Source organism: Acomys minous, assembly GCF_964271855.1.
Source record: "Acomys minous genome assembly, chromosome: 16".
Taxonomy (NCBI): domain Eukaryota; kingdom Metazoa; phylum Chordata; class Mammalia; order Rodentia; family Muridae; genus Acomys; species Acomys minous.
Window position 1 is genome coordinate 43,367,245 of NC_140498.1, and position 20,751 is coordinate 43,387,995.

Sequence of the window (20,751 nt, forward strand, 5' to 3'; positions counted from 1 at the left end):
ACAAGAACCTTAGGTCAGAAAGACCTTTTCCCAAATGGAGCTCCCCTTCCACTCCTGACTCTGCATCCCACACCACCTGTGCTATGCTAGCTACTGCCCAGCCCGTTGCTTTCCTTCAGTGAGGCAGGAAATTATTCTAAGTTCATTTGCTTTTGCCAGGGCCCTTCCCTTCTGCTATGGTGGCTAGTAGCTAGCCAGCCAGTTCACTGCAAAAAAAAAAAAGACTGGTGTGTGTTTGCATGTGTATGTGGGTGACTGTGTGTATATTTACATGTTTGTGTAGAGATGCAGATGCTTCTGCTTGTAACTGAATGTGTTTGCACTCACATTTATGTATGCATCTCAAAGCACAGAGTCATGGCATTCTGAAAATTCTTTTTTTTCTAAATACCATGTCGTAGAGACCTTTGCTTGCTCCAGTTTTTTGGTTACTTTCTAGCTCTTTCACAAACATGTGTTGCCTTTCTTCCACGCGGCGGACCTGTCAGCTGTTTTTTGGCTGCTAGCTCTTCTCTTCGATTTTGGTGTGCACTTCCTCTCACACCGTCTTGGCCCAATCTCAGGAGTGTTCCTCGAGAAGTGAGATCTCTGGAGCGGAGGGTACATGCACTTAACACATGCAACGATATTACTGAATTAGTCAGTTGAATTTGTAAGAGAGGCTCATTAGCAGAAAAATCTGTTAGCTTAAATCTGCCCTGTAAATGTTATATTTGAGGAATTCATGTTACAAAATTGACTTGTATTCTGTTTTTTTAATTTTTCTTCTATAAAAGGGCTCATAGAAGCTTATAGCAGGAAGCATGTTATTTAAGGCTGAAAACGCTGAACACACAGCAGCACGATGTGTGTCTTAGAAAGCCAGGGCGGTAACCGTGCTAGCTCCCTCTGTCTGAGTACCGCCAGGAAGCCACACAGTGTTCTTAATGAAACCCCATGATGCCTGCGTGACACAGACAAATCGGGGCCAGGTGCTAGCTGTTTCTTTGCTATGACAGTGTTTCCAATTTAGGATGGGCCAGACTCCTTTTGATTCAGACAGAGGGTCCTATCCATGGTCACTTGGCTCAGTTGCTTCTGGGCCTGTGGCGAGGCAGAACATTATGGTGGGAACTTGGGGGTGTGCGGGGAGCAAGGCTGCTCAATTTGTGATGGAGGGAGGGAGGAAGAGAAAGAAGGAAGAGGAAGGAAGGAAGAAGGAAGGGAGTCAAGGACAAGAGGACAGCGTCGAGACAACTATTGACCTGCTTCCTCTGTCCAGGCCCCGCATTCTCAGGCCCTGGTTATGAAGGCCAGGCTTTTGCCTCACATCTTCTGGTCACCTTTTGGGCTCAAGTGAGGAGTTAATGCTTTCAAGCAAAGGCAGTTTCTAGGCATCTGTTTCACTCTGCGGCTCTGGCCTCTCTTGGTTGTCTGCTAAGCCAAGCTGGGGTAAAAAACATTTCCAGTCTTAATTTTGCTATCGGTGAAAAGGTTAAAAAAAAAAAATCAATACCATTTACTGGAGTCTCTTGGAAGGTGTGTGAATTATACAAAACAAGCCAGCCCACAAAAGCAAAATTCTCATCTTATCAACACCACCATTTTGCTGAATCCTGCTGAATCCAGACCTTTGTCCTGGGCCTGTGACGAGGGATGGGGTGCCTGGGTTCTCTGCTCATAGGCTGCTGGTCATAAAATCAAACAGTCACAGCACAGGCAGCAGCAAATGCTTATCCACCGCTTCTGTGGTTGCTAGGCACACTGCTAGGAATGTCTCCAGAGGTCAGTGTTGCTCTAACATACCTCCTCGGACTAAGAGCTCTTAGAGGCCCCATTTTATAGGGGAAACTGAGGCCCATGGTGGCTAAGTACTTGTCGTACATCAGTGGCTAGTAAGAGAAAGAGCAGATATTTGGGCGCCTCTGGATTCTAGACTTGCAGATCCAAACAGGACAGCATCTTTCTTCTGTGCTGTCAACTCACACTGAGACACACAGAGAGAAAGAGCAGGTGGCTTAAGACCAATATGGAGGGCCTAGTGTCTACTTGTGGGATCTGCTTCCCTCCCTCCCTCCCTTCCTCCCTCCCTCCCTCCCTTCTTCCCTCCCTCCCTTCCTTTCTGTTTTTTGTTTTTTGTTTTTATGAGACAGGGCTTCTTTGTGTATCCTCGGCTGTCCTGGAACTCACTCTATAGATCAGACTGGCTTTGAAAAAACAATCCCCCTGCCTCTGCCTCACAAGCACTGGGATTAAGGACTGCTCTGCTGAAAGTGAGGCCTGAAGCTAAAGGAAAGCCACCCGCAGGAAGGCACAGGAAGAGAGTGATCCTGGCTGCTCCTAGAGCTGATCAAACAAAGCTGGTCAGCTTTCATTTGGGAGGGAGCTAGGGGCTGATCTAGTCAAGCCAATACTGTGGAAAAGCCCCAGACAGCAAGGAACACTTAAGGAAGAATTGCTTCCCCAGGGAAGGGCTTGATGGAACAGCACCGGAGGACAGGGTGGAGCTGACTCCAGGGTGAGACCAAGTGTGTGCTTGTGCGCATGCGTGCTTCCTCCCAGCAGGCTCGGGCTGACTGAAGTCAGATGTGGCCTCTATCCAGGGTTGGCCCTAGCCCTGCTCCCTGAGACCCAGGATAGGGATGAGCTCTCTAAGCAAAGGAGTCCTTGTCACCGTGCACGTTCTGGGAATAGCGGATGTCATCGCTGGACAGACTGGCACATAATGTGGGCAAGGCCCTCCTTTTTGGGCAACAGTCAGTGGAGTGGTGCCTAGTCATTGAAGGTCAGCCTGGAGTTAGCAAAAGAACCAGCAGAATTCAAAGTTAGAACTGGCATGGTTTGTAATCCAGACCCTTGGGGTAGGGTGGGCCTGAGGCAGGAGGATTATAAAGTGAGTTGGGAAGTATTAATTTTGGCTCACAGTTTCAGAGGTTTGTCTCTTGTTTGTATGGTTTCTGGGCCTGTTGTGAGTTCGAGCCCATCCTGGGCAACTTAATGAAACCATGCCTAAAACAAACAAACAAACAAACAAACACATACCTCCCAACAAACAAAAAATCAAAACCCAAATTGAACGGCAACAAACAAACAAAACCATAAAATAAAACCCAAACGATTAAGAGTTGTTCCACTTCCTTGTCCAGGGCTGTTTGCAACACAGAACCCAGGTTCCAATTTAATAACGAAACAAAACATACGCTATCACAATATGAAGGTCTAGCTGGGCGTGGTGGCGCACGCCTTTAATCCCAGCACTCGGAGACAGAGGCAGGCGGATCTCCGTGAGTTCGAGGCCAGCCTGGTCTACAAAAAGGAGACCAGGACAGCCAGGGCTACACAGTGAAACCCTGTCTCAAAAAACCAAACCAAACCAAACCAACAACAAAACCCCAAAGCAAAGAGCAACATGAAGGCCTGCTGTTAACTCAGCCACAGCTCTTCCTTTTCTTTGGTGGTCCATAAGCATGGGAAAGAACTCACTGCAGCCAAGAATAGGGCTCATACCTGAAAGTTCAGCACTTAAGAGGCCGATGCAAGTTCGAGGCCAGCCTGATCTAGATTGTAAGTTCCAGGACAGGCAGGGCTGCACAGTGAGACCCTGTCTCAGAGACAGAACAAACAAAAAACCAAGCCAGCCAATATTCAACGACAAGCAAGCAAACAAACCCCGGATAGAAGCGATCTCACCAGTGCTGGCTTTACAAAGGTTCTTGCTTGAGGTCAGAAGATAGAAGAAAGAGCCAGTTCCAGTCTTGTGAGTCTCTCACACAGGGCTCGTATCTTTGAACCATGTGACTTAAAATGTTTATTATTTGTGTGTACGTGCAGGAGCTTTGGGGGTGGGTTGGGGACAAGTGCCATGGTGCGTGCATCAAAGGACAGCTTGTGAGAGATGGTTCTCTTCCACCATGTGGGTCCTGGGCATGGTGTCAGGTTGTCAGATGTGGTGACCAAGCACCCAATATGCTCCACCATGTCACCAGCTGGAGTGTATAGCTTCTGATTGCTTTTATTCTCGTGCTGTCCCCTTCACTTCCTGGCTGTGTGACTCCAATCAAGTTGATCAACCTCTCTGAGCCTCTAGGTTCTAATGCATGCCAAGGAGATGAATTGGATGGAACGGTGCATGTAAAACAGTCGGTGGTGCAAGGCTTCTAGTGTGAGCTTGCCTTAATTTTTTGCACAGGGAAATGGAAGGAGCCAGCCCCCAGGGGTGCACCCTTGCCCCCAGTGCTTTGTTCTGTCTTTAGCCTGCTCCTCCTTGGTCTCCAGTGTTCCCTTTCTCCCTTCCACCTTGTGCAGATGTGTACACCTGGCGCAGATGCTCACATGAGCGTTCCTAACTCAGATCCTCTGCTAGCTGTGACAGAGGAAGCCAGAAGGGAAAAACATCAGCACTGGGTCTCTTTGTCAGTTTCCAGTTTCACCCTGCCAGCGCCTGGGGTAGTGTAATGGTTCATCTTCATCATCAACCTGACCAGGCTTTAGCATCACCATGACAACCGGCATTCATGTCTCCCTACTCCTGACTGTGGATGCAATGTGACCAGCTGGCTCACGGTCCTCCCACCATACTTCTTCCCCCACAGTGATGGCCTCTATCTGTGCAGAAACTGAGTGTGTCACACAGGAGCTGGGCACACCTGCGCTAGTTCCTGGCACTGGTGTGCTGTCGGTGAGGTTCCCTCACACGCCACTTGTGTGAGGAGGCTCTGGGATGAGACTGGAATCCAAAGAAGAGCTGGTGATGGATGAGGCTGTTTGAGACCCTGAAATTTATTTCAAACACATAGTTTCCCTTGCTGTCCTAAGCAGGCAACTCAGACTGACTGATCTTATTGCTTTCACTGGAAAGTTCAAGAAGGTGGGGTCCCTGTTAGCTTACAAGCACACAGTTGAGGCAGACAACTGCCACACAAGTCTCTGCTCCACCTCTTTCTGGTTGGTTCTGCACTGGGTTAACTTCTCAGGCTTTGGTTTCGGCATCTGGGAGAACAGCACCCACTGGATGAGTTATAAGGAGGCTTACCTCACTAATTATGTAAAATGCACAGAGCAGTGCCTAGCCCATAGTAAGCCCCTCTAATCACCAGCTACTGGTACTTTCCAACTATTACCACCAGGCTGTTAACAATACTGGGGCCTATTAAAACGATCAAGAGCTTTCTCTTCAGTCCACCTGGAACCTGAGCTGTGGGTAAATCTCCTCTTAACACACGAAAGAAAATGGATGATTCACCCAAAATGCTCCAGACACATAGCACGCTGACCAGGATGGACTGCTGCCCTCTACTTTTCTCATCTTGATTATTTCCAAAATTAAAGTGTATTAAATATCGAGAGATATACACAAATTGGTTCTTGTCTTTTGTAGGCGGGCATAGATTCTCTTATAAAGGTGAATGCAGGGAGCTGGGTCATTCATTGTACTTGGTCTGCAAAAGAGAGGACATTATTTCAATCCCTGGTGTCTACATAAATGTTGAATGCAGTGATATGTGCCTGTAATCCCAGCCCATGGGTAGGCAGAGACAGGAGGACCCCTGGAGCCTGTTGGCCAGCCAGCCTAGTTGAACCAGTAACCACCAGGTTCAGTTAGGGACCCTGTCTCAAAAATTAAGATGGAGAGGAATGGAAGAAGATATCCAAATGCTGACTTTTTGCCACCATGTATACCCACATACACATGAACACAAATGCACACACATGTATGCACACATGCAAAATCGAGGCTAGACTCCTATTTCCCTCTCAGAGAGAATTGAGTTTTTCACATATAACTTCAGAGAGCTCAAGAAGTCAGGAAACCGTTTTGTGTTTTTTTGTCTCGTTGCGCATGAGAACTCATTTTTATCTCCTTCATACAATGACTTACAGAGACTATTCTAGAAACACAATAGAGCCTAGACTCTGGTGATGGTGAGTCTGAAGGCCTGTAGGTTATTTTTCTTGTTGTTGTGACTAAATATTTCCCTGAAGCAACTTACAGGAGGAGAGGCTTACTTTGACTCACGGGTTGAGGCTCCCATCCCTCATAAGAGAGAAGACATGGAGGCAGGCAGCTCTGTAGTAGCACTGATTGCTCATGTGTGCGCAGGTCAGGAAGCAGAGGGCTCAGGCTGGAATCCCTAAGACCCAGAGATCTATTTCCTGTAACTAGACCCAACTTCTACAAGGTTTAACAGTCTCCCAAAGAGCAGCCCACCTGCTGCGGACCAAGCGTTCGTGTGTGTGTGTGTGTGTGTGTGTGTGTGTGTGTGTGTGAGCTTCAGAACCCAGAACATCAACTCTTTCTGGGACTCTTGTTCTAATTTTCAAACTGCCCCACAGCCCTGTATGAAGCTGTCTCCCAAGTCTCTCACACATCAGGCTGCGTGGGTGCTGCCTTTAAGACTCTTCTTTTACACTCTGCAATTTATGGTGCAGTCATTCTGGGAGAAGGCAAGGATTAGTCTTTGTTGTCAGAGCTGCTGTGCGTATCAAAAAGCTCTTGTGGCAAACAGCACCCTATGGGAGAAAACAATGGGGAACTTTGTGGGCCCACTTAGTCAGAACAAGAGGGGTGGAGATTTGGATAATCAAGACAAATGTCTCTGAGGCCAGGATGCCTCTAAGAAGGGATGTAGGTGCTGGGCAGAGGCCAGCATTTCCTGTTTGTTCTCTGGTCTTGGCAAATGCCTGCCTGGTCACAGCATGGAGGAGGAAGAAGAAACAAGGTCTTGAGAAGTAGAGCACCTGCCTAGAATCCCCCAGTAAGGGTCTAGGGGCATGGCTCAGGAGAAATACCACATACCAGTCATTTAAACTTCAGCAAAAGGCAGCATTCCAGTTACACCCAGAGTAAAAAAAAAAAAAAAGAATTACAAGCTTGGTGTGGCGGTGCATGCCTAATCCCAGCACTTGAGGAGGCAGAGGTAGGCAGATCTCTGTGAGTTCGAGGCCATCCTGGTCCAGGACAGCCAAGGCTACACAGAGCCTGTCTCAAAACAACAACAACAACAGCAACAACAACAACAACAACAACCAACCACCACCACCACCACCAATAAAAGAATGTATAAAGTTATTTTCTAAATTGGAATCTTTGAACTGAAAGAATGTCATTTATATCTTTTATTTGTTTGAGTCAGGATCTTGCTGTGTAGCCTAAGCTGGTCCCAAACATTTGACCCTCTTGCCTCAGCCATTTAAGGTGCTGGGGTTACAGACATGTGTTACTGAGCCAGCCTGTCATTTGCATCTTGATAATCAACACACTTCCCACCCACCCCCCCAAATAAATCTCTGGCAGAATTACATCCTCCTGGCTGGCCTAATGAAAAGTTCACCGGTGGTCCTAGTGGCAACTCTAGGTCCCTGTGTAGTTCACAAACTCTAGTTACAGAGATGGACACATATTCCAGAGGAAGCAGAAGTTAGGATGATGTCAGAAACACAGACACATGGGCTTCAAGGTGTGTGGCCACCTGTCTCTGCCTTGGTTACTGCTCTGTTGCTGTGAAGAGACACCATGATCAAGGCCACTTACAAAAGAAAGCATTGGATTTAGGGCTCACGGTTCCATAAGGGAGTCCATGGCCATCATGGCTGGGAGCACAGCAGCAGGCAGCAGGTGTTGGGCTAGCGCAGTAGCTGAGCTCTTATATCGGCACCACAAGCAAGCCAGGAGAGAGAGAGAGGGAGAGAGAGAGAGAGAGAGAGAGAGAGAGAGAGAGAGAGAGAGAGAGAGAGGGAGAGAGAGAGAGAGAGGGAGAGAGAGAGAGAGGGAGAGAGAGAGGTCATTCCTCAGATCCTGCCCTCCTTGTTTTCTTGAGACAGGGTCTCAATGGCTCAGTAGACTAGCTGGCCAGCAAGCCCAGTGGATCTGCCTGTCTCCACATCCCAGTACTGGGATTAAAAGCACACACCACTATAACTTGATTAATTTTTTTCCCTAATGGGCAAATCAGACTCAGGCTCTCATAGTTGCATGACAAGCATTTTCCTGGATGAACCGTCTCCCCAGCCCAGACTTGGACATCAGATCCTCTGGGAGGAGGCTCTGTGTGTGTGTGCTGGCCACCCCAATGCCTGCACCTCTAGGAAGGGTTGAAGTGGAGGCATGCCCTCTTCCTCCCAGGTGAGTGAAGCTTTGGACCGCCACAGCGGTAACTTCATTAACAAGCCCCCTTTTCCGGTTTCACTTTTCTAGCTTCATCTCACCCCCAGCCCATCACCACACCTCCTGAACTGCCTAAGAACCAAACCCTTTGAAGGTGAATACTATCCAGAGGGGTCCACTTTTGGGGGACACGTGAGCTCTCAGTGAGTGACGTGTGTCTTCCTCTGAACGGTTCACCATTGCTCACAGCCCCCATCACTTTCCTTGCTGTTCCTTGTTATTGATGTCTTTGTTCTACAGAGAGATGGTGAGATGTCCGGCCTCAGCGTCCCCTGAGTCTTCCTACAGGGCCGGGTCATCGGTAACATCCCGCTTCCCTTTAATTGCCATAGATGAAAACATTTGGCAGCACAGGTGGTGAAAGAGCAGCCACTAACAGCCCCTGACGCAGTTAAGGGCTTGGCAGCAGGGACAGCTGTGGAGGCTCCCCCGAAGGTAAGCTGTGTGTAGGACAGTTCCAGGGTCGGGAGACGTCCTCAGGACATGCCATGGGAATTATGGTGTGGGACTGTCAGCTTGTTTGGGGTGAACGATGCCCTCTGGCACTCTTCTGGTTGTCTCTAAGGAGTTTTTCAGAAAGGATTAGCCCGTGGGATGATCTGTCATGAATGCGGGTGACATCACCTCCACAGGCTGGGGTTGTGGAGCTGGGTAAAAAGAGGATATGGAGAAAACCAGTTGAGGACTAGCATTTCTCTCTGTTTCCAATTTCTTCACAACGACGGGAATGACTCCTGCCTGCTGCCTCCGCTTTCCCACCAGGAGAGACTAATGGCCTTCAAACCAAGAGCCCAGTTAGACCCTCCCTCCCTTAAGTTGCTTCTTGTCAGGTAATTTGTCCAAACACACGTTGCAGGAGAGAGCCCCGAGGTTAGCTATAGACTTTCCTTAAAACAATATATCAATATTGGCTCACAGTGTTACAAAATACTACCCTGAAGCTACAGTGAGTGACAAGGTTAGGGAGTGAGGGAAAAAAAGGGGGGGGGGCAAAAATGTCACTGCTCATTTTTCTGTGTACCTGAAATGACTTTGAACATAGTCTTGTGTTCTGGGTATGGTGCAGGAAGATTGTGAGGTCAAGGGCTTCCTGGATGAAATCAGGAGATCCTGTCTCAAAAAAAAAAATCTATTAGTTAAGAAACAAGAACAAGAATGAATGAGCGTACAGCCTTTGTCCTTACGGAGTTTAGTCAAGAAGAAGGTAGCTCACGTCAGCTGTGGGGTGCATCTCTAGGAAGGCCAGTGGTATTCAGCTTGAACCAAAGCCTAACTTACTCTCTCTCTCTCTCTCTCTCTCTCTCTCTCTCTCTCTCTCTCTCTCTCGTGTGCGTATGTGTGTGTACACAAGTTTATGTGTAAGAGCAGGCATGGGGGTACAATGGCATGCATGTGGCGATCAGAGGACAACCTTGGTGTCAGTTCTTGCCTTCCATCGCGTTTGAGACAGGACCTCTTGTTCCCTACAGCATTTGCCAGCCTAGCCGGCCCTCTCTGGAGTTTCCTGTTTTAATCTCCCATCTCACTGCAGGAATGCTGGGGTCACAGGAGCACACCGCTGTGCCTGGCTTGGTGTGGGTTTGGGGGAGCATGCTCAGGTCCTCAGTGCTGCAAGCGCGTTTTCCACTGAGCCATGCCCTTGTCCTGTGATCCACTCACAGGTTTCTGCCAGGTTTCTGGTGCTTCAAAAGAAGGACTTGATGCTGACTGTAGAGACCATCGGATTGTGCCGGCCAGTCTCTCTTAGCCTCTGGGCAGCTGTCTTCTGCTTCCCTTCCCAGGGCATCTGTGTGACTTGGTTGGAGATATGGCTTTCCCTCAATGGATTTGGGCGCACTGGCTTGACCCGTCCACCCGCAGTGCCTGTGACGGCCAGCAGAGGGAGGAGGCGAGCCAGCAGAGCTGCAGAGAGATGCCCGGCTCGGACCCCGAGCCCGAGCGAGCGCAGAAGCCCCACTGCCACCGCGAGGCCGCTTGCAGCGGGAGGCGCCTGCTTCTTTCCTCGTCCCCAAGAGCAGGAACCGACAGCCCCCACCTGGAGCTATGGCCAGCCCCCCAGGCAGCCCGGAAGATGCAGGCAAGCTGCGAGGAGGCAGGGAGGGCCGGCAGAGGAGGGAGGACGATGCTCCGGAGCAGAAGAGGTTGAGGCTGGGGCTGCGAGCGGGAAGCGAGCCCCAGGACGGAGCCGCGGCACCGTGTCCAACCCCGGACGAGCTCGCCACCCACACAGGTGGTGAAGGCAGAAGTGTAAGTGAGCCTGGGCAGCTGAGACGTGGGTCAGGGCTGTGGTAGTCTAGGGATGCTTGGCCATCGCCTAGGTGAAGTTGGTAACTGGACAGCAACTCCTGCAGGCGCATTGTGTTTGCTTGGAGGGACCGCCCGGGGATGCTTGGTGGCAGGAACTGTCTGTGTTTATGTGTTGTTGATTTCCTAATAAGCCCACAAGGTGTGGCTGGTGGGGAGCAGACCCAGCTGGACTCTGTGGCTTGCCTAAAGCTGGAGAGGGAGGCCCCCAGAAGGAAAAAATGTGGGTTGCTTTAAACAGCCCTGGACAGACACCCCATTCTGGCCAGGGCTGTTGGGGTGCCTCTGAGACTTCACTGTCTCTCCGAGAAACTGTCCCTTTGGGGAGGGTCTCCAGTGGGGACATAAGGAGCACCAGGCTCATTATGCCTTGCGGTGCTCAGCCTAGGACCGCAGTCAGTGTGTACCAGTCCCCAGCCCTGCACCTTCCTGCTCTCTTGTCCTTTCCAAGTCTTTTGGGAAGTGTGGACAAGAGGCACATGGCTTCCACCCCAGCGCCCACATTCCTCTCCCTAGCTCCACAGAGGGGGGCAGCCAGGCAAAGTTCTCGGAATCCGCTGGCACTTGTGCCAGGCTCTGTCCCTACCAGCCAAGGGTGCCTTTGTGGTATGCTGTTTCTGGGGCCATGAACGGGAGCTCCCTCTCTGGACTCTCTCCCAGGTGTGAACGGACAGACCTTGCTCTGGGAGGTACATACCTGGAGGCCGCTGTCCTTGCTGAGGCTGTTTTTAATGGTTTAGTAGGGTTGAACTCTTTCGCTCCCCCCATGTTTGCTTGGCTGAGCTTGTCTTATCAATTTGATGAGTTGCTGACGAGCCCCTCCAGGGAGCGGTCCCTTCCTCCTGAGTCATTTGGATGGCAGCTGGCCACCTCGAAGCTCAGTGGCTCAGGCACCGGGACGCTCTTAGGAACTTCTGAAGCCTCTTGTATCGATGCTTACATCTCTCCATAGATGCTACTGCATTCTGAAGGGGGCCAGGAACCCACAGGGGCCGGGCGAACGGCCTCTGAGATTCCAGGGGAAGAAGATCCTTAGGGGAAGATTTTCTGGGCCACATGGTGGGAGGGGCTGGAAGGAAGTGCGATGAAATGCCTGGCCCCAAGCACAGTGCAGTGAGGTATCACGACACTTTGGTTGCTGGGAGCTTCTCCTTCCCCTGCCTTCCTTCGTCTCTGGTACAGAATTCTGTTAAAGACCGGGCTTCCAGAATCAACGGAAGTGACCCAGAGCAGCTGAGTGCCGAGATGTCAAGTCTGAGTGCATATTCTGCCTGCCCTTAGCTGAGTGTCCTTGGGCAAGTTACTTAACTTCTCTGAGCTGTGGCATCTTGCTTGGCAAAACGGATGTGCCAATAGGTCCAGCTTCGTGGTGGTGATGTTCCCGAGATCAAGTGAAGCATTTTGAGCGGCTCTGGTACACAGTGTGCTCAGTCATGTGCTTTGGTGCCGACATTCACCACAAGGAGCTAGCTCCTGGTGGGGCGTCAGCATGTCCCCATTGAGTGCTTTTCTGAAGGTTACAAGAATTCTATGTATTTGAGTGAAATTTACAAAGACAGGAGCCCCACTGAGCCTCTGGAATGGAGTGTGGGGAGCAGGAGCCCCGTGGTATAGGTTTGAAGCGTATGCGGGAACTAGACAGAAATGGTCTTCCCTGGCCTGGCCGTAAGGCTGCGTTTAAGGGGTCCTGTGGCCCCCAGTGCAAACACTGCTGCTTTTCAGTTTAAAGATTGCCCAGAGCCCAGGGTTGCTTGTAACACCTGCCAAATCCTTCTTCCTTGTGTCATCCAATCATCCAGGGAGTGCGCACAGGCTGGGGCAGGTGTGTGTGTGTGTGTGTGTGTGTGTGTGTGTGTGTGTGTGTACACATAGGGGATGGGAAGCAGAGACTGAGGGGTTGGTGAGGAGAGATGGCCTCTCCCTGGGGGAGCAGAGTCCTTGTCTCTACCCATGGCACCCGGAGAACGGGTCAGGCAGAGCACAGCACCCTTCCCTGGGTGTTTTTAGTGACTGTTAGCTTGTTGAAAGTGTCACAGCACTTCTTGTTCCTTAGTGACAGGTCACTGTGGACTCTTCTCTGCAAAGCTGCTGGGCCATCAGGCTATATCCAGACAGGTTTTTTTTTGTTTGTTTTTTGTTTTTTGTTTTTTTAAAGAATAAAATGTCCCTTCTCATCCCTGCTCCCGGTGATCTGGTGGCAGAGGCTTCGCTATGCCTTGCTATTCCTCTGACTGGTTCCCTGGCTGTGCTTTTGTTTTTGGGCTAGAGGGTTGGCTGCTTGCTAAAGATCATTTTTAGGGGGACACACCAGAACTCTAGGCCTCCCTGAATGTGACATCTTGCTGGGGTGCTCTGGAGAGGACTTCTTATTTCTAAGCTCTCCCTTTCCTCATTTTATTCATTCTCCTTCCATTTATTCCAAATAATATTTTTTATATTTTTACGTTAAAGTTAGCATATAAAGTATTAGGTGTCATTATGGCATTTTCAAACACACACACACAGACACAGACACACACACACACACACACACACACACACACACACACAGAGACACACACACACCCCACACCACACTAAAATCCCTTTTTCCTCTTCTTCCCCATCCTGCCATTTTATCCTGTCCCCCTTTTTTCTGCTTTCTTGTTATTTGTATTCTATTGCCCTCCCTTCCTTTCCTCACCACCTCTTTCCTCCTTTCACGGTCACTTTTTAGTTTTATGACCTATTCCCGCACCTGCCCTTACATACATACATAAATAACTATTAAAATCTAGAATCCACACAAGCCAGCCTCAGAAAGAAAAATACTGCTGACTGCCTCTTGGGGTCAGAAGTCGCATGGTTTCTTTTGCATCCTCTAACCCTAGGGAGGGATCCCAGAGTGATTTGCAACCCACGGTTCTTCCAGGAGGGGAGAAAAACCTCTCCAGGGAATTGCTTACCTGCTTTGACTTCTTCAACACCAGGCAGTCCACTTGGTGGAGCTGAGTTGTCACTGAGGCACTCCTCGCCCAAATCTTTTTTTCCTTCTTTTTGTCATCTTGATACAAGATAGAATTATCTGGGAAGAAAAACTTCAATTGAGAAAGTATAGCCACCAGATTCCCTGTAGTGCAGGTCATTTTCTTGATTAGTGATTGGTGGGGAAGAGCCCAGCCCTCTGTGGGCGACCCCTGGGCAGGTGGTCATGCTTTGTATAAGAAAGGAGCCTGAGCAAGCCATGGGGGACAAGCCAGCAGGCAGTGTTCCTCTAGGGTCTCTGCTTCAGTTCCTGCCTCGAGTGCCTGCCCTGACTTCTCTCAGTGATGGAGACTTGGCTTGCAAGCTGAAACAAACCCTTTCACCCCCAAGTTCCTTTTGGTCACAGTGTTCTATCACAGCAGCAGAAAGCCTAACTAAGGCATTGTCTTTGTTGGTACTGGGCCACATGGACTCCTTCAGTTTGCTTCTGGGTGGAGATCCAGACTGCTTGTAGTGGAGGTGACAGGGATGTCCTGAGCTGCTACGTGAGCAGGGCTGGACCTGAACTCTGCCCAGGTGACAGCCAGAATGTCTCCGTCTTTGTGAACAGCCTCCCAAGGAATGAAGGCAGTTGAAGGCTATTGGCTTGCTTTCACTTATTTCAGTGTATGTGAGCACTCAATGTATTTGTGCATATTTCTTCTTTCTGTTCTCTTTTAAAAATTTATTTATTTATTTACTAACTTTACTTCTTGATTGTAGCCCCCTCCCTCTTCTCCTGCTGCTACCCTCCCTCTCTCTTCCTCTTATCCCCCCCCTTATTCTTCAGAAAAGGGGAGCCCCTCAACCCACCCCAGCATTGGTGTGCATCAGGACTAAACACATCCCCTTCCCCTGTGGCCTGGGTGAGACAGCCCTGCCAAGGGGAAGTGATCAAAAAGCAGGCAACAGAGTCCATGTCAGAGACAGCCCTTGTTCCTCTTACTAGGGGACCCACATGAATCCTGGGCTGCTCATTGGCTACATCTATGTAGGGGGCTAGGTCCAGTCCATGCGTGGTCCTTGGATGGTGCTTCAGTCTCCACAAGCCCCACTGGGCCCTGGTTAGTTGGCTCTGTTGGTCTTCTAGTGGAGTTTCTGTCCCCTCCAGATTCTTCTATCCCTCCCCTAACTTTTCTACTCCCTAAGCTTTGCCTAGTGTTTGGCTGTGAGTCTCAGCATCTGTTTTGATCTGTTGCTGTGTGGAGCCTCTCAGAGGACAGCTATGCTAGGATCCTGTCTGCAAGCATAGCAGAGTGTCATTAATAGTGTCAGGGTTGGCTCTCTTCCGTGGGGTGGGTCTCAGGTTGGGCCAGGCATTGGTTGAACATCCCTTCAGTCTCTGCCGTATCGTTATCCCCGCACATCTTGTAGGCAAGGTAAACTGCGGGTCAAGGTTTTTGTGGGTGGGTAGGAGTCCAGTCTAGTTAGAGGATGTCTTCTTCAGTCTCCATGACCCCTGCAACCACGAGTCTCAGCTATAGCCACTCCCATATTCTCCTAGGAGCCGCCTGTAAGCCTCCTGTAGGTCTCTAGCGTGTCACAGAGAAGCCCCCACCCATGGCTTCTCTTCTCTCTGCAGGGCCCTCTGTCCTCCCACTCTCCCCAGGTCTGATCGCCACCCCCATTTCCCTCTGCCCTCCTTCTCCTATCTTATTTCCTCTCTTCACTCGCTTCCACTGTCTATTCTCTTTCCCCTTCAGAGTGAGATTTAAGCATCCTCCCTTGGGTCCTCCTTGCTACTTATCTTCTTTGGTCTGTGCATTGTAGTATGTTTACCCTGTATTATATGGCTAAAATCTGCTGGTAAGTGAGTACATACCATGTGTGTCTTCCTGGGTCTGGGTTACCTCATTCAGGATGATCTTTTCTAGTTCCACCCACTTGCCTACAAATCCCATGATTTCTTTGTTTTTAATAGCAGAGTAGTATTCCATTGTGTGTCACAATTTTCTTTATCCATTTTTTTCTGGATGAGGGACATCCAGATTGTTTCTAGATTCAGGCTATTACAAATAAGCTGAACATAGTTGAACAAATGTTGTTGTTGCGTGGTGGAGCATCTTCTGAGTGTATGCCCAGGAGTGGTATAGCTGGGTCTTGAGGTAGACCTAGTCCCAATTTTCTGAGAAAGTGCCAGGTTGATTTCCAAAGTGGTTGTACAAATTTGTGCTCCCACCAACAATGGAGGGGTCTCCCCTTTCCTCCACATCTTCGCCAGAATGTACTGTCACTTGAGTTTTTTATCTTAGCCGTTCCAATAGGTGTAAAATGGAATCCGAGAGTTGTTTTAATTTGCATTTCCCTCATGACTAAGGACATTGAGCATTTCTTTAAGTGCCATTCCTCTGCTGAGAATTCTCTGTTTAGCCCTGTGGCCCATTTTTAAATTGGGTTATTTGTTTTGTTGGTGTTTAATTTCTTGAGTTCTTTATATATTTTGGATTTTAGTCCTTTGTCAGATGTAGGACTGATGAAGAGCTTTTTGCAATCTGTAGGCTGCCATTTTGTCCTATTGACAGTGTCCTTTGCTTCACAGAAGATATTCAGTTTCATGAGGTTCAACTTATTAATTGCTGATCTTAGATCCTGAGCTGTTGGGGTTCTGTTTAGGAAGTTGTTCCTAGGAAGAGTTTGAGGCTGAGCCCCACTTTCTCTTCTAATAGATTTAGTGTGTCTGGTTTTATGTTGAGGTCTTTGATCCTCTTGGACTTGAGTTTTGTGCAGGGTGATAAATATGGACCTTGTTGCATTTTTCTACATGTTGTACATCAAGTTAGACCAGCACCATTTATTGAAGATGCTTTTCCCCCCCATTGTATGGTTTTGGCTCCTTGCCACAAATCAAGGGTCTGTAGTGTGTGGGTTTATTTCTGGGTCTTAAATTCCATGCCATTGATTGATCAGTCTCTTTCTATGCCAGTACCATGCAGTTTTTTTTAAATTACTATTGCTCTGTAGTACAGCTTGAAATCAGGGATGAAGATACTTCCAGAAGTTCTTTTATTGTACAGGATTGCTTTAGCATTCTGTTTTTCTTTTCCATATAAAGTTTAAAATTGTTCTTTCAAGGTCTGTAAAAAATTGTGTTGGCATTTTGATGGGAATTACATTGAACCTGTAGATTGCTTTTGGTAAGATGGCCATTTTACTGTGTTAATCCTATTAATCCATGAGCTTGGGAGATCTTCCCATCTTCTCATATCTTCTTCAGAGACTTGAAGTTCTTGTACTACAGGTCTTTGACTTTCTTGGTTAGAGTTTCACCAAGATACTTCATATTTTTGTGGCCATTGTTAAGGGTGTAGCTTCCCCAATTTTTTTCTTAGCCTGTTTGTTGTTTGTATACACAAGGGCTACTGACTTTTTGAGTTAATTTTGTATTCAGCCACTTTGCTGAAGGTGTTTATCAGCTGTAGGAGTTCTGGGGCAGAATTTTTGGGGTCATTTATGTATACTATCATATCATTTGGTAATAGTGATACTTAGATTTCTTCCATTCCTATTTGCATCCCCTTGATCCCCTTTAGTTGTCTTATTGCTCTAGATAGAACGTCAAATACTATATTGAAGAGATATGGAGAGAGTGGACAGCCTTGTCTTGTCCCTGATATCAGTGGAATTGTTTTAAGTTTCTCCCCATTTAATTTGATGCTGGCTGTAGGCTTGCTGTACATTGCCTTTATTGTGTTTAAGTATGTGCCTTGTGTCTCTGATCTTTCCAAGACTTTTAACATGAAGGTGTGCTGGATTTTGTTGAACGCTTCTTTGGCATGTAATGAGATGATCATGTGTTTTTTTTCTTTCAGTTTATTTATATGGTGGATTACATTAATGGATTTCTGTATGCCTTGGATGAATCCTACTTGGTCATGGTGGATGATATTTTTGATGTGTTCTTGGATTTGGTTTGTGAGTGCTTTTTTTTTTTTTTGAGTATTTTTACATCAGTGCTCATGAGGGAAATTGGTCTGAAATTCTCTTTCTTTTCTGGGTCTTTGTGCAGTTTTAGTGTCAGGGTGATTGTGGCCTCATAGAATGAGCTTGGCAATGTTCCTTTAGTTTCCATTTTGTGAAATAGTTTGAGGAGTGTTGGTATTAGCTCTTATTTGAAGGTCTGGTAGAATTCTGCACCAAAACCATCTGACCCTGAGCTCTTTTTTTTTTTTTTTTTAATGAGAGACTTTTAATGCCTGCTTCTATTTTCTTAGGGGTTATAGGTCAATTTAACTCTTTTAAAAAACCTGATTTCCATTTAACTTTGGTAAATGCAATCTATAAAGAAAATTGTCCATTTCATTTAGAGTTTCCAATTCTGTAGGTACAGGCTTTTGAAGTAAGACCTAATGTTTCTTTGGATTTTTTCAGTGTCCATTGTTACATCTCCCTTTTCATTTCTGATTTTGTTGATTTGGATATTGTCTCTTTGCCTTTTAGTTAGTTTGGCTAACGGTTTGTCTACTTGTTGATTTTCTCAAAAAATCAGCTCTTGGTTTCATTGATTTCTTGGTATTGTTCTCTCATTTTCTGATTTATTGACTTCAACCCTGGCTTTGATTATTTCTTCTGTCTTCTCCTTAGTGTATTTGCTTCTTTTTTTAATCTAGAACTTTCAGGTGTGTTGTTAAGTTGCTAGTATGGGATCTCTCCGATTTCTTTATGAAGGTGCTTAGTGCTATGAGCTTTTCTCTTAGCACTATGTTCATTGTGTCTCATAAGTTTGGGTATGCTGTGCCTCATTTTCATTGAACTTTAGGAGGTCTTTAATTTCTTTCTTTATTTTTTCCCTGATCCAGTAGCCATTGAGTAGAGAGTTGTTCACTTTTCATGAGTGTGTAGGCTTTTAAAAACATTTCTGTTGTTGTTGAAGTCCAGCTTTAATCTTTGGTGATCTGATAAAGTACAATGGGTTAATTAAGTTTTCTTGTATTTGGTTGAGGTATGCTTTGTGTCCGATTATATGGCCAATTTTGGAGAAGGTTCCATGTGATACTGAGAAGAAGGTATATTCTTTTGTGTTTGGGTGATAAGCTCTGTAGATATCTATTAGGTCCATTTGGTTCATGACATGTTAGTTCATTTCTCTATTTAGTTTCTCTCTGAATGACCTTTCCATTGGTGAGAATGTATGTTGAAGGTCTCCCATTATTAATGTGTGGGGATCGATGTGTGAGTTAAGCGTTAATAATGCTTCTTTTACAGATGTGGGTGCCTGTATATTTGGGATATTGATGTTCTGGATTGAGATATCATCTTGCTAGATATTTCCTTTGATGAGTATGAAGTTTCCTTCTCCAGCTCTTTTGATTAATTTTTGTTGAAAGTCTATTTTATTAGATATTAAGATGGTAACTCCGGCTTGCTTCTTGGGTCTGTTTACTTGGAAAACCTTTTTTCTTTTTCCAGACCTTTACTCTGAGGTAATATCTATTGCTGTTTCTGAGGTGTGTTTCTTGTGTGCAGCAGAGTGTTGGGTCTTGTTTACATATCTCTTCTGTTAGCCTGTGCCTCTCTATTGGAGAGTTGAGTCCCTCAAGATATTAATGATCAATGATAAATAAATGATAAGTAATCATTGCTCTTTAACTGCTGAGCCGTCCCTCCATGCCCCCCTCCCTTTTGAGATAAACTCAGGTCCAAGGTGAGTACATTACTGATAGCACCGTCTCCTCAGTTTGTGTTGTCTATTTTGTTTCTGCTCTGCTGGGGAGATGTCACCCAGAACTTCCATGCATTAGTTACTCTTCTGTTTCTGTGGCCAAGGCAACTTATAGAAGGAAGGGCTAATGGCTCCAGATGGATAGAAGCCCATGATGGTGGAGTAAAGCCATGGTGGCTGGACCAGAAATCTAAGCATTTACATCTTCAAAATGTAAAGCAAGCTTGTGAAAGAGAGAGAGAGAGAGAGAGAGAGAGAGAGAGAGAGAGAGAGAGAGAGAGTTCATTAGAATAGCACAAGACTTTTAAAACTCTCAGAGCCCACCTCCAGTGACAAGCCTCTTCCAGAAGAGACACACCTCCTTACTGGCTGCACCAATGGGGCTCGAGTATTCAAATGCCAGTCTGAGGGGAGACATTTAGCATTTTCTAGGCAAGTGCTCTTCCATTGACCCGGGCCAGCAGGTCTATACTTATGAATGTGCTTAGAGAGCTACTGCCTGACTTCTCCTGGGAAGCCTGTTCCCATGCACCCCAGACAGAGAAGGCAGCCACAGACAAGACAAATAGTTTCACCAAGTCCAGTCTGGTGAAGCAAAAAACTTATTTGATGTTATTTACAGGAGCATGGCTGAAGGATTGATTACAGACGCCTGGACAACTATACCACAGAGTAGAATGCCCCAACAATTGGTAACCTCTCTTATCTTCTCAAGCTGAGGGCCCTCATGTGCCCCAGAGGGAACACCAAGAGCCTCAGTCTCGTGAGGACCTCTGATTTCAATGCCTGTGTCGTGTCAGGGACAGAGGCCCACAAAGGGGCATGCTGAGTGTCAGCCTCTGTTGTGCCTCTTGGCTGTGTGGCATTGAGAAGCTTACTGGATTGCCATGGCCATCAGTTTCCTTCTGGTTTAAGCAAAGGTAATTAGATACCTCAGAGGAAGGAGATGTGGGGCCTGAGCTAGTCATAGAAGAATGGGACATGCTTGGTGCATGGTGTGGCAAGAGAGAGAGAGAGAGAGAGAGAGAGAGAGAGAGAGAGAGAGAGAGAGAGAGAGAGAGAGAGACAGAGACAGAGAGAGAGACAGAGAGACAGAGACAGAGAGACAGAGACAGAGAACATGTTTGCCATAGTATACATGTGGAAGTCTGAAGAAACTTTTATGACCCATTTCTCTCCTATCATGTGGGCCCTGGAGACTGAACTTAGTGGTTGGCACCTTTATCTGCTGAGCCGTCTGGATGGCCCAGAATTTCATTTCATTTCATTGTATTTTTATTTAACACTATGTGGGTGATTCCAACTCTGCTACCCTTCTCAGATCCACTGACAGGGTACAAAGGAGGTTCCTGCCCATGTCAACCTTCTGGAAGATTCAGGTAGCACCTCTATCTTCTGCTTGAGGCTCCTTGGTCTCCAGATTGCCTGCTGGGATTCCAGGGGGCAGGGATATGGAAGGGCAGAGCAGGTGCTGCTCAGTGTTCACTTCCATGCTGGAATCTTCCAGAACTAGCTAGTGACACAGAGTTAGGACCATGCCTGGGTTCTGGATCCCCATCTGAGCACCGTGGACTTCCCCAGGGAAACGGTCTCCCTGAGATGGAAATTTCTCCTTGGCAATGCTGTCTTGGGCTTACTTGGA

General features: G+C 47.4%; 1 protein-coding gene across 22 annotated transcripts in view; it reads left to right on the forward strand.

Annotated features, from left to right (window-relative positions):
• The first annotated feature begins 10,138 nt into the window (after nt 1–10,138).
• RBFOX1 (RNA binding fox-1 homolog 1) overlaps nt 10,139–20,751 on the forward strand; it is a 2,117,065-nt gene continuing 2,106,452 nt past the window's right edge. For 4 of the 22 annotated variants that reach the window (XM_084764452.1, XM_084764438.1, XM_084764411.1 and 1 more), the window contains exon 1: nt 10,148–10,390. In XM_084764452.1, the coding sequence (XP_084620578.1) occupies nt 10,187–10,390 (204 nt within the window). In that variant the 5' untranslated portion in view covers nt 10,148–10,186. Of the gene's footprint in view, nt 10,391–20,751 lie in introns of all 22 variants that reach the window. The other 18 variants (XM_084764412.1, XM_084764448.1, XM_084764415.1 and 15 more) reach the window with 15 other exon arrangements.